General features: G+C 45.0%; 1 protein-coding gene across 1 annotated transcript; it reads right to left on the reverse strand.

Annotated features, from left to right (window-relative positions):
- Positions 1–1,589: 1,589 nt before the first annotated feature.
- Positions 1,590–8,429, reverse strand: LOC144145781 (G patch domain-containing protein 3-like). Its single transcript, XM_077677507.1, has 5 exons — positions 7,529–8,429; positions 6,757–6,991; positions 4,148–4,266; positions 2,904–3,031; positions 1,590–1,843 (listed from the first exon to the last, which is right to left on the reverse strand). Exons 1-5 carry the CDS (start codon positions 8,426–8,428, stop codon positions 1,654–1,656), a joined length of 1,572 nt encoding a protein of 523 aa, XP_077533633.1. The 5' UTR covers position 8,429; the 3' UTR covers positions 1,590–1,653.
- Between the last annotated feature and the right edge of the window lie 5,768 nt (positions 8,430–14,197).

The following is a 14,197-nucleotide window of genomic DNA, read 5'->3' on the forward strand; positions in this document are numbered from 1 at the left end:
GTCTACTAATGCGTAGCAATCTTATGCCACTTGTCTTGAGTGGGAGTTACAGCCAATTTCTTTGGTTTTTCTAAATCCTGTCCAACCAATTATCTTCATTTACGCTGTTATTACGATTACAGGTGGAACTTTCACGAACTCAGGGCGTTATACGGTTCGCCATTTTCCGTATTTTTTATGTTTTGATTTTTTTTTTTTTTTTTTTTCAAAATTTCGTTTGGCCAATCGTCTCCATTCACGTCATTGTAACGATTACAGGTAGACCTTTTGCGAAATCTGCCTTATTGTGTAAATACAGGGCAGTACACATTTTGCCCTTTTCCATATCTTTTTATATTTTTGTTATTTTTTAGTTTTTAAAAATTTTGTGCAACCAGTTAGCTCCATTTATGCTATTGTAACGATTACATGTGGAACTTCCGCGATATCTGCATTTTTGTGGAAATGCAGGGCATTACCTGGTCCTGGCTGTGGGGGTACTTGGCAAAGAATGCTACACATTAACCCCTTAAGTGCTTTATTTTTTTTAGAATTTCCCGACCAAAAGTGCCTATTTTTTTTATTGCTGATTTCGAATCTGATTGTACTAAAAAGTAGCTAGTCGATGTTGAAAAAATATTTGTACCCCACAGTTAGTCAAATCAACACAATAAAGTTTATTTCTGAAGAATACATAGGAAACCAGGTACCTGCTGCTAACAAAATTAAAAACTTTATAAATAGAACAGTTGCAGATGCCACATCTTTCTTCACTTGTGTAGGCTAAGCACCTTTGCAATAGCAGGAGTGCAAGGAATACCCACATCTCTTCCTTTGTCACTGGTACCCATTTTTTGAGGCGGGAGTGATCACTGGGAGGAAAGCATTTCAACTTTTCAGCCGCTTTGCGATTGGTTTTGTCTACCACATATTATATAATTTCATCGTCTAGAAACTGCTGAATATATTTTATAATGTCACCCGGCGATGACAATATGAAAGTCTTGCCTGGAATGGCCAAGAATGGAAAGCGATGAGCCTTCACAGGAGGATTGTCCACATAAAGCAGGATCCACTCGCGAGCAGTCGCGATGTTCGCTTCCCCGCTGTCTTTGTCATCACCGGAGGAGCTGCTCAATTCACCGTCATCGCTGTCTTCACTTCCAGAGACAAGATAAACATCTGTATCCGAATCAGCATCACTTGAAGAAGATGACGAAAATGAACAGCTTCTTTTTCTAGTTGACGGGCCAGCTATGCATGGGTCGGCGCCACCGCACGCCATATTTTCATACAAAAAGCGCGCCTTGCCGCAGGAGAAAACTAATTCGTCGAGTAAATGCTGCCATCTAGTGGATGGCACGCAATATAAGCCGCAGACGAGCGCTTCTCGTCCTGAACAGTATAGGGCAGTACCTATTCCGCTAAGACGAGCTCTGCTCGTCCAAAGCAGTTTGGTGACAGTTTGGGCAGGACGAGCTCTGCTCGTCCAAAGCACTTAAGGGGTTAAAACTAACGACTACATCCCCATTGTCAAGTTAAAGTACTTGATCGCAATGGCCTAGTCAGCAAACTGGAGGTTGTTTTAAATCAACAAACAGCAGCACAAATCTGACAAGAAGTGATGGTTTATTTACACTATGTACAAACAACACTCTACCACTGCCAAGCCAATCACTGGGGATCTTTCTCCTTGACGAATGACTTCCGGAAGTGCAGGTAAGTCGTGTCGTGTGACCGTAGCAATGGATCCGGCGGGTCTGTCTCCTGGGGTCGGTCGTAGACGGTTGAGATGAAGGCCTCTCCCCGAGTGCGCTTGCGTTTCTTCTTGACAAAGGTCCGGGCCAGCTTCTCGCCCCGAAAACTGGAACAGAGCACCCACATGAAGCCGCACACTTTGTAACAGAGCACCCACACGAACCCACATAGTCGCACTGTGTACAGCCTCCAAAATTTTTAATAATATAGCGGGAGCAACGACCAATCGGCATGTCAGTGCCTTATCACGGTGTTCACCGGTAAAATAGGCGAGGGTACGTGCACGCGCATAGAACTCCTTGTTGTGCGAGTGTTGTCTGCTCCGCTGCTCCCCTCAGGGCAACACACTCCCTGCACGAGGTCGCGGGTTCGATTCCCGGCCGCGGCGGCCGCTTTTCTGATGGAGGCGAAAAGCAAAAACGCCCGTGTGTACGAGATTTCGGCGCACGATAAAGATCCCCAGGTGGTCAAAATTAATCCGGAGCCCTCCACTACGGCGCTTCATCGCCTGCGTTGCGTCGGCGCGTTAAACCCCACAATCAATCAATCAATCAACACACTCCCTGTTTTTCTTATCTTGCAAGGCCGCTTCGCTACCGCCAAAGGTAGCTAAGCAGCGTGGGACACAAAGTCACTCAGATGCAGTGGCAGGGGGTGTACCACTCTGAAGGGAACAGCGTAGCAGACGACATTCATACAGCAGATGGCCCTATGCGCGTGCGCGTACTCGCCTATTTCGCCGGTGAACACCGTGATAAGGCGCTGACATGCCGGTCGGTCGTCGCTCCCGTTATATCATTAAAAATTTGGGAGGCTGTACACTGTGTACACACAGTATAAGCCGCGAGCGAAGTATATTCCTTTCAGGTAAAAACTTGCACGAGACTTCATCTCACTTTCCAATGGTGGCCTAAAGATGGTCGGCACCAGTACAACACGAAGCTCATTAAACATTCTCTATTTTTTTACTCTGCAGTTGCTTCACTTGTGCACCTCTACTAAACATTCTACAGACACCACTACTGCAAGAAACAAGCATGACAAGTTAAGAAGGAGGAAAGGCTTGAGTGGATAAATGGGGCCTGTCTGCAATATGCTCGCTGAGCACAACCCCGTTTATGATGACCGTGAAGACAAAGAAAAGATTGCGTGGTCTCTGAGCTTACCCAAATCCTGATCTGTCCCGGGGGTGCTGTCCAGCTTCGTCGATTGGGCTGGCGATGCCTTCCTTGCTGCGGCCGACGCCTTCGCCTTCACTCCATCCATGCTGTTTCAGGATGCGGCTTCCAAATCCCTAGTCACACGGGGGCAAACGCAGGGAACGAAATGCACCACAATTCAGCAAAAGATTATACCAAGCCCTCAAGATATCTCTTTTTTTATTTCTAGGGTTTTACACACCAAAGCTGCACCTGAACTGTGAGGGGCGCCATAATGGAGGGCTACAGATTAATTTATGCCACCACACAGGGACCTTCAGCGAGTGCCGAAATCTCGGCACGTGGGTGTTTTCGTTTTTCATTTCTGCCTGAAAAGGCCGTGGCCAAAATTTAACGTGCGACCGTGTGATCAGCCTTGGCTACCGATTCACCACGGATGGTTGAACATGTCAGGTACACCACTCTGGCACAGTGGCACATCTCACCAAGCTATCACTGACGGGCACCTCTGAGGTTTTGACATTCGTTGCAGGTTCAAAGATGACAACTGTTGTTCCTTCAAAGCCAATGCAAGAGAAGTGCCATAAGCCTGCAGCGAAGACTGTATGCCAAAAACCTGGGAACACCATTTTTAGTTCACAAGAACAGGCATGAAGAGCGAGAATGCATAGACATGGGAGACCACAGCTGCATAAAATAAAAATACATGTACACCAATAAACACAAAAATCTTCACCATCCCTTCTTAAAGAAAGTCGAGAGAAGCGTGCAAGCTTTCTCACCAAAACTGCACCAAAAGTGCCTAGAAACCTTTACTAAACGCGCGCCCAATTGATCGTCAAACCTTCAAATACTCAAATCGCAAACGAAGAACAAATCCATGCGACAATTTTTCACACCAAATAAATGCATCTACGAACAATCTAAATGTATACCAATACGTGGTTTATGAGATGAATGTATACTGTTGTACTCCTCCTTCATGATCGATGCGTGTACTGTCTTATCTAGAAGTGTTCCTTTTTTGCGATTTCCAAAAAACCGTTTGGATGCAATAGAAGCCCGGTTTTGTTGCACACACTGCGTGCCCAGAGAGCTTTTGCTTTTAAAAAGGCATTGCCAACTGCTGAGAAGCGCACTGAACAACCACCGACAAAGCATGTGTGAACAGCAAAGCAAATGCATAGACGACCTGACCCTTACTGGGAGCAGCGCAGTCACGGCGATGAGAAGAAATGAAATTCCCTCACCTTTGTGTGCTTTTCGAATGAAGCAAGCCTGTTTTCATCATCCATGTCTTCACCAGACTCCCTCAGCTTCTTGAAGTGCAGCATGGACACGTAGTCCCTCGCATCCTTGTCCCCAGATTCTGGAAGGAAGTTGAACGAGGTATTACAACGAGCTTTTGTGATGCAGAAATGACCAAGTTCTGGAAAAAGAAAAATTATACCGCAGCGCAACGATATAGTTCGAAGCGTAAAGCAAACAACTTGCGTATACACTTCAAGTAACCTCCCCTACTGTCTGAAAGTTGGGCTATTAGTCAGCTTATTTTGCTATGAGACTAAAGCTCACTACACCAAGACAAACTAAGGTACCGCTGCCTCAGGGGTATGGAGGAACAAGTCGGATCAAGTCAAGCCAAGTCAAGTCAACAAGTCTTTCATCGCAAGTGCTTAGGAACATGATGCGACAAGTCCATTTCGTAGACTATAAATTAGGATATGTACGTAATCATTCAAATTGAGGTTGAACCTCATCTCCGCCACATATTGACCAAACATAGGAATTCACTTACAAATCTAACCACACTACCGCAACCCAAAGTAGCTGGCCAGTAGAACCCCCACCGATTCCTCGGATGTCGCTCTCTATTCTTTCTGCGAATTTGAAAACTTGCAGGCGGTTGAGTTGTTGTCAAGCAAATATGTTATGAGATGGCATGCACATTTTGTAGGCTATAAAATTAAGTATTACATGAATTCCCTAGAGCAAAACTTAGTTCTAAGCAGACAACTGAATGCTCAGCCTAGGTTTTCATTGGATACCGCGTAAGTACAAGGCTTCACAAATAGAGAAACTACATTAAGCTAAATCACCAAAATAAAGCTTTATATCTATCAAGAACAAGGAAATTACTTAGGTTGGATGAGTTTAAAAGTAACTGGACAACCTAAACGAGTTCTTTAACATTTTTGTGAGTTTCCAAGAGCCAAAGCAGTCACAGCAGTTAGAGCTGGAAGAGAAAACTTTGACCTCACTTCTCAGAAAACTTCAGGCTAAAAAATTGTTGAAGAGGTTTGCTTCTGAAACGTGTCACTTGTGTTGCAAAAGCTCATTCATAACTCGCATGAAACTGAGAACTTGTACTGGAGTACCATGAAGACCCCAAACAACATCTAGTTATTTTTCTCTTCAAGAACACAGTCAGTAAATATAAAAAAAAGATTTTCTAAAAATTTTGCAAGCTTTTCCATAACGCCTTCACCAAGACCCTTAAAGAGGCCATGCAGACAAAATACAAGTTTCTTTTACTCAAAAGATTTCGTGTTTTATAGTGCCGCCAGCACTTGCCCCCAAATGATGTCGCATTCACTGAGAAATTAATCAATTTAGGTGAAAATTTTGATTCTCCCGCCACACTATGCGTTTTCGTGGCGTCTGCAACGAAGTCACAATGGCACGTATTCAAATGAACTTCCACTGTGTTATTTGGCTCTGCAGCCTTGCTTGCCGTGAAATTTTCCAAATGGTGCAAGCATACTCCGCCACAGACTGTTGACCACCGTTGCTTTGTTTTTGACCGTATTTGCTCTTGGCTTGTTTTTGTTACGGTAGAAAGTAACCATTTCGTGAAACATGCGGTATGCTTGACAAACAGGGTCATGTAGGGCAGCGTCGCTTACACCAATCGGCCAGTGTCGTGTAAGAAAACTCCAAAGCGGAGGACTGCGGTGCAGCTAAAAAAAGCATAGTGCACCCAGTACCAACAGCAGCGCGCATCAGTACTTCTATGCTTACGTGTATTTTCGTAACGTTCATTGCTTACTGCTGTAAAATGGATCTGCATTAAATTTCGGCGCTAACAGCTCCTTCGGCAAGCTTATAAGCCCTGCCTAATTTGCGTTTGCTTTTGCCGGCCTCAGCCAATCACATAGCTGGGCATATGACATCCCAGGTTATGTTGGGGGAAATGAGCTAGTGGGTCGCATGGCCATTCCCTTTTTTTCTCATTATGTCGCTTATTTGAACGAAGTGTGCGTTAAAAATGGCGTCAGTATGATTCGAACGAGGCAACTTTTTGGATGAACCAAACATGTGTTTTGTATGCATGGCCATGAAGACAACATACAAGTTTGTTTTATTAAAAATACTTACTTTCCCCTATAAAAATGATACCGATTTTGCCACAAACTTGAAGCACATAATCTAGATATTAGAGAAAATAGATGAAGCAGCGGCGATTACCCAGCCACTTTCCATGATGGCTCCAACACCAATTTTGTTTGCCCCACTGGTGGCTGCTGAGCAAAGCGACTACCCAAAAACACAACTGGGCGACTTAAGTGGGGCCTCTAGTTCTGTTTGATTGTATCACTTGAATGCTAACATGCAGTTAGTTAGCACACTGATCATTACGTTTTTAGTGCTGACACTTTTGCGTTCTTCCTGCCCATATTGCATCACTGTAGAGCCACATATTTCTCGCACTGTTTCAGCTTAAAAAGAGTCTTTTGGGGATTGAATGAAGCTGAGTGAGTTACCAAAAGGCTGGTTCTTTGAAACTGAACAAGACTTCATTTTGTCTTGATGGCCTCTTTAAAGTGGCTGTGCAATGAAACAGCGGCAGCACACATACCAGGATTGTAGTAGATGCTCATGTCAACGTCCCAGTCGTCGGAAGTCTTGGCGTCAAAGTCGCCCTCCTGTTCGTCCCAGAACTGTGCATCGGTGTAGAAGACCAGCCCAGAGCCTCCTTTCTCCCACTGGACCTCGAGCTCTTCCTCATACAGCCGCTCCCGCGTCCGCTCTTGTGATGTCACGTCATTGTGCAGGGCTTCATGGCGATCCCACTCTTCGCATTCTTCATCGTCCTGGAAGATCCAAACAGTACATGTGAACAGTTCACTTAAATCTCCCACCACTGAGAACAGCAAATGGGCATGACAGCATGCACGTAGGATCCCTCGTTTTTGGGTAACACTCAATATTGCTCGATATAACCTCCTCAAAAGGACGGTTATCACAATCAGGTTAAACCTGATTGCTTAAATGAGAATTTGACACCCGTACAGATATCTACGGTGAGGGCTGCATAGGATATCTAGAGGATATCTACAGGATGTCTGCAGGATCGCGCTGCAGTCTGAAAGGAATTCCTCTGGGGAGAAGGTAAGTTAATTGAGGCCAGGTGGAGCCATAATACACAAGGATAACGGGGAAACAGGCAGTGGATCCAAAGTTTAAAACACAAAACAAACTGAAGTGTCCAGGTGATGTCATGCAAAATAGTACGTGGGTCATTTCAACAACGTCTAGCAAAAGATTCTGAGGGTAGGGCCATACAGGGAATGAAACATTCCAAAGAAAACCGGTATGCGAGCTAATATTCATGAATTGACTCTACTTACGCTCTCTTCTTCGTTCTTGTGCGCGTCAGCACATTCTTCTTTCGTTTCAACACTTGGCGAAGAGGCGTCACTGCTTTTCAGAAACCTCTCGGGCGGAACGCTCGAAATGACAGCGCCCGTTGCTGTTCGGACGAGAGCTTCTTCGGATGCGCCACCAACGGCGCTCTCACGATTAAGACGCCGCTCCGAATACCTGGCTGTGGACCCGTAGTCGAAAGGCACGCTCCCATAAAGGCCACGGGACCTCGATCGGGGAAACACAAGCCCGAGCTTCTTGATCAGGAAAGGCGGAAACTTGCACGCTTGAATGAGGCCGAGGAAAACTTTTGTCGGTGTTCCTACGTTTCCATTGGGCATAGCAGGAGGCGGGCGAAGCTCGATGAGCGTTTTCAGATCCGATTCAGTCAAAACTGCGCCTCCATCGGCTCGAAACGCCTTCTGTTCACCTCGGGTGAGGTAAGCTGTAGTGCGGGGCCCTTCGCTGCTGCGCACTCGCACTTTCTTGACGAAACATCGGGTAGACAGCGTCTGTCCGTCCCGACCGATCCAGTGCTTCTTGTCGTACATTCGCAAAAGTTCATCCACGCGATCTGCTTGGACACGCACGATACAGCACGTCGTCGTCTTGCGGGTGTTGCTGTCACCTTGAGAACGTTGTGCCTGCGTAGTTTCTGCTGCAGCTTTCTGTTGCACTTCGGGCCGGTGCCTGAAGTGGAAGCACTCAAACCCTGATGTCTCGATGAACTCGGAAAAGAAGTTGCGCAGATCCGCTGATCGGTACGATTTGGGAATGTTGTTAACGATCACGTAATTGGAATTTGTACGGTCGTTGGAAGAGACGACACCTGTGCTGGAAGCTGCCATGTTTGTTTGTGGCGTGATAATGATGATAGCCAACATGTCCATTGCAATCCAATTTGTGTCAAAGCTGCATTCTAGAGGCGCTGGGTTTAAAATGTATTTTGCAAGCATAGAGTTTCTCTCTATGTTTGCAAGGAACTTTGTAGCTTTGATATTTGTGAGGCTTGTGGGGGATTTTTTTTTTTACATTGAAACGTGTAATTTTGCGCACATTCTGCCGTTTTTATTCGTAAGTTTGGTCAGCATCGAGTTCCTTGAGTTGAAACATGAGTTGAAGTGTGTCCGAACATGACGGTGCAGGAACGTAACCAAGAGAAACGCCCGTCGAAATGTTCTCCTAAGTTCATCAAAAAAAAAAAAAAACGCCCCTTTCCTATCAATCACTGTTCAGTAACACCGGCGGTAGGTTCACGGACAGAAAGCAAACGAGGCAACGAGAACAGGCGTTTCGAGGTAATCGTCGTGTACTGTTGATCGGCAGCGCGCATCTTCAGGAACAATGACTCAGAAGCGTCGAGGGACGCGCGCTTGGCTCTCTAGAGAACTGGATAGGTGTGAGGGCATGCAGAGGTGGTTGGCGCGGCGTAAGTGCGGTCGCATGCTCCTTGTGAGATGTTGGCCTGACTCTTTACCGGCTGCACCAGCTGCACCGCGCGACTTTCTTGGGCTACTAAGAGGGAGGGAGGGCTCAGACGGCAGAACAAACAAACGAAGGATCCATGGTGTTCCCTTAGAACTGAAAACCCTGGTTTGTAGCCCCTTCCCTGCTTCAGTCCCACCACTAACAGCGTTCCGTGGCACCAATTGCTGTTAACTACCTTTTACAGGGACATAAATGAGAAAGTGCAGACTGCGTGCTAGCGGCATATTATGACGGAGTGCAGATTGCGCGCTAGCGGCATTATTCTGCTGAGCCTAGCCCTCGACGGACGGAACATTTGACGGCCTCGATTATCAGTCCCGGACCGTCCCAGAACTACCCGAGACGCAATCCGGCGCTCTATTTTCCTATATATTGCTATTGGAATTCCGGTCCGAACGCAGCCCACGGACTGCCCGTGGGCCGTCCAGGACTAGTAAATCGAGGATGCCCCGCAATAGGGCAACTCGTAACAAGGCGATATGTCGCGTATGGCAGTTTGTCATATCAGGCAATTAGTCATTAGGGTAACTAGTCGTTCAGAAAGAAAAATTTTCTTTGCCGTTTTAGCTTACCAAAAGTGGGAAATAGGTTGGGGCAAAGCAAAGTTGACTGGTTCAGTGAACGTGAAGCCTCTAGAACAAACTCTCAAAATGTACAACACAAAGTTTAACACAGAGATATGAATCATATAATAAGGGTTGTATTTCGTTTAGTAGTACATGCAATGGAACGGGTACCGAGCCAAATCAAGCTATTTCAGCGAAATTGGTGAAACATATGTATAACTAGACTGTGGCGTATTCACACAAAATTAGGCAAAGTCTACTGCGAAAGCACAGTATTTAAGCAAAATTTTAAATATAATGCTACCAACTAAACACACTCCTTGTGGCGGTAAAATGGCCGATTTTGAGTGCCTTCACAAAAGATTTCTTCTTCTCTTGAGCTACTGGACACATTTAGCATTGCTATGCATGAAATTGTAGCTTATAGATTGCTCTTTCAAACACATAACATAAGTTTTGTGAAAAGTACAAATATTTAGTTTATTTGTCAAATAAAAAGAAAAAAATGGAAAAAAGTATACACACATTACATATAGGTGATTGTACTGAGCCTAAAACTTATCTTATACGTTCCTAAGCTATGACTCGACATATACATCAACACTGTACACGAAGTTCTGGATTTTTGCTGGCCCGCCAACCTAGCGGCCCTGACGGCTGTGCCACTCCGCGCAGCCACTTGTAAGTAGGTCGTTCTCTCTAAAATATGCATCCATGCATACTTGTTTGTGTTCTCACACAAAATCCTTATCACTTCAGTGCTGAAAAAAAAAAATCTACACACTAAACTTTTACACCCTTTTTGGCTGAAAAGGGTGTAAAGGTTTTGCCCCATGGCACACACTTTTAAAAGGTGTTTAGCCTAAAATACGGTGTAAGGATGAAAAAGGCTGTTCTTGTGAACACCCCAACAAAAGGGTATAAGTTTGCTTAACACCCTAAAAAAGGGTGCGGGCAGTGCAGCTGCGTGTGACAATGTGGATCAGCTGAGCACGCAGCGTGCCATACAGACACATTCAACACGCACAAGTCACACTTGTACCCCGAATGAATTGAACAATAAAACCAACGGGATCTCTTCTTGCTTTTATAGCCAGTAGAGGGAAGTCCTATAATGGAATCGGCGGGCTTGTCGCAAAAACCAGCTATTTTAACGCTAATTTTGGAATTATGCATTTTAATGTGAACATATACAAGGCTTGCAAAAACTTTTTAATCGTGAGGTGATTATTCCGTTCAAAAAGTCACAACAATATAATAATTACTAAATAAATGTTCCACAGCTAGAAAAGTTAGAAAAGCTAGAAAAACTAGAAAAGCTGTTTTTTTTATCCCACTAGTTAAATAATAGACGTCTGTTAACCAAACGCTCATCCCCGTGACGTACGTTTTTCATTTTCTATATAATATACACCTGAGAGGCGGTGCTTTCTATTCAATCTAAGAAAAAAACAAATTTAGATAAATTCATTTTTTACCATGAAAGGTCCGTATTCGTTTTTTTTTTAATTTCTCGCCATTTTTCAACGTATAAGGACATTTTCGAACTTTTTACCAGGGCCAGTGACGAAATTTGAGTTCTTGAAACAATGTTTAGGTAGTACACGAATAATGCAGCACTTATAAATCAGGCACCGATTGTACGCTCCCAATTTATTAAAACGCCAGGATTAGCTTCCGTGGCGCTTCGCCTCGCCAAATTGCCCGTTTTAAATGTACATGCTGAAAGAGCTTCTGCAAAGATTACGGTTGTAAACAAAGAACGCCATCGAATCAATGAAGAAAGTAAAATATATGTGTGTTTACTGCACTTAGTTCAAGTCAAAGGCGGCCTCAGTCGAAGTAATTTTGGGTGAGTGAGTCACTCCCAAAATCACTTCAAGCGAGTGGGGAATTGCTGCGTCCCCCGCGTGGTATTCCACTTCGGCGTATTAAAAATGGAAGTAAGGCACGCCGCCGAAAATATCTGGGTTTCGGAGAACTCGTGCACAAAATGTTCTCGTCCTGCAGTTGCTCCCGCACCCACCCGTCACCCGTACCATTCATATGAATGTCACGGTAGCAGGCGAAAGTTTCCGTGACTAATCTGCGGCCGTTGAAGCTCCCCTTTTCCTTTACTTTTTTTTTTTTTCATTTTCGCTACTCCCTGGCTGGTAGCAATGTGCTCGCCGCGTGGTCAGCCTCAAACCACTTTGCCCCTTTCCTTTGAAAGCCTTTTTTGTGTGCACATACGAACTTGCCACGAGCTGTCGAAAAAAAGGAAATAAATACGTGCAACGCTAACAGAAAGCTCGGGGGGTGCACTTTTGTTTATTTTGCCCAAGGCTACTGCCAAGAATAGCAGACGGGCAGCCCGCGCATGCGCAGATCGATACTGAAAAAGGTCCATACAAGGACTGACAAGAGTGAAATTTGGGGATTCAAGGGGGGGTGTCCAGAAAAACTAGGGGGGGTGTAGGGAAATCACTGGCGTAGCCTAGTAAGAACATCGCAAAGCCTAACAAAACTTAGTAAAGCCAAAGCATTGAAGGACTCTGGCAAAGCCTACACACTAAACTTTTTCACACCCTTTTAGCCAAAAACGGTGTAGCATAAGTGGAAAAAGGGTGTTGGGAACCCATTACAGCCCTTTTCTTGAAGCTCCACACCCTTTTCGTGTGAAAAAAAAGGGTGTTGATCAACTTCAACACCCTTGGTTTTTCTTGGGGTGTTGAAAGGGTGTAGAAAAGGTGTTCAGCTGTTCATTGAATAAGGCCATGCATGCATTATGTATAATTGCACTGTAAAGGACAAGACATCCTCTCATACGCTCGCCTACTCGTAAAAAATGTTCATCAAAAAAAATTGTTCGTCTGCAATGATCGCTCGTTTCCAAATACGGTGCGTCCCATGCACCAAGTTTAGCTTTGGCCCATGAAATATCAATTTGAACCTTCAAAATTAAAAAGACTATAGTAGTGTGGCGAAAAGGGTGTTTACCGACTGCAACACGCTTGGCTTTCTGTAGGTTGTTTAAACGGTGTGAAATAGGTGTTCAGTTGCAAAAAAATAACAGCGGAGCTGGGGTTCGACCTAGTTTCTTCCGGTGTTGCTAAGTTTTGCTACGTATAGGCTTTGGGATGTTCTTGCTAAGCCAGGATAAGCGCTGAGGAATGAGGCCAAGTTTAAACGGATTTTACAAGGCTGTCCCAGTGTGTCCCCTCACGCCCCCGAAACTGCCAGGGGATCCAAGGGGGAAACAAGTTAGGTCGGCCCCCAGCTATGCTGTTTCTCCAGCCTTGCACCCCTATTGCAAGCTGCGCCAATTTTTTTGCCCTTTAGAATCCAAAAAAGACTACCTTTGAAATGGTAGAGTAAGAGGTGCGCATACGCATACGCCCTTGTGCTCACACTCTAACAAGCTCGAAAGCCGACTTCACTGTTATAATACCTTACCTGCGGTGGTGCACCCTTTACAGGTGCCGCAGTTCTTTTTCTGTTGTATTTTTTTGCTAACGCCACCGAAACTAGCTCAAGCTTAAAGAGCTTCACTGGTACAATAAATTATTCCAATTCATATTGCTTTAAACATCAGGTACAAAACACCCCCCGCTTGTAGAAAATGTGTCCACCCGTGTAAACAGGTACAAAATGCCTCCAATGTTGGAGGTTTCTTCACATTTTTTCTTAGTTGGCGGTCTTTTCTTACACCCTTTTTCTTGCACCCTTTTTCTTTGCACCCTTTTTTCTTAGTTGGCGGTCTTTTCCTACACCCTTTTTCTTCGTTTCGACCACCTTAAAGGGACACTGAAGTGATTTGTAAACATTGCGGGATAACTAGCGCAACTTGTAGTTCGGAGTCCGTAGGCATTGTTTCGACCACTCTGGCCGCGTTTACGCGAATTTATTTAGTAGAAAAATCAATTCGAAAATGCTGTCCTCCTCTCTTTACACTCGCCCATTTTCTGTGGCGTTTTCGTGTGACGTCAGCAGGAGATGAGCTGGAAAATGGCTGCGCTACTGCACGGTTCGCCGACCAGCCGACCTACCGATCGAGTCAGTCGGCCCAGCGTTTCGTCCGCCGGCCGCCGACGGGTCGTCGCTATTCGCTCGCTCAATTGAAACTAAGCCACTACACCTTTGTGAATGAAAGAATGTGCCTTTCCTTACTTTGTTAGTTTGTACACTGCGTCAAACTCAGAGTCCGGGTCGCTCCACACAAGCGCTGCACAAGTGCACATGCGACGCTTCGCTGACTTTACGCTAGTAGGAAAATCTAAGGCCAATTGAAGGCGGGAGAAGAGTCAGCGAAGTCAATATAGGGACTAAGAAAATAAAATCACCTGAAACTTTTACCGTACAGCGCAAAACTAGGGAGCAGGAAGCACTTTTTGCGCTGGGTAAACGAGCACAGCGGTCAGCAGCACGACCGCACATCTGCGAACGCTTTTCCGTCAAAGAAATGCAATTGCTAGACGTGAGATATTGTGGAAGTTTGGGGGACACTTACTGCAGGAGTGATATACAACAAATAGTCACATAAAGTACTTAAAATGCTTAAAATAAATAAAAGTGTAAACTGGTCATACATTATAAACCTTATATATCCAAACCGGCTAG

Source organism: Haemaphysalis longicornis, unplaced genomic scaffold, assembly GCF_048455015.1.
Source record: "Haemaphysalis longicornis isolate Haplotype H1 unplaced genomic scaffold, Haemaphysalis longicornis Haplotype H1 scaffold_7, whole genome shotgun sequence".
In the NCBI taxonomy this organism is placed as follows: Eukaryota; Metazoa; Arthropoda; class Arachnida; order Ixodida; family Ixodidae; genus Haemaphysalis; species Haemaphysalis longicornis.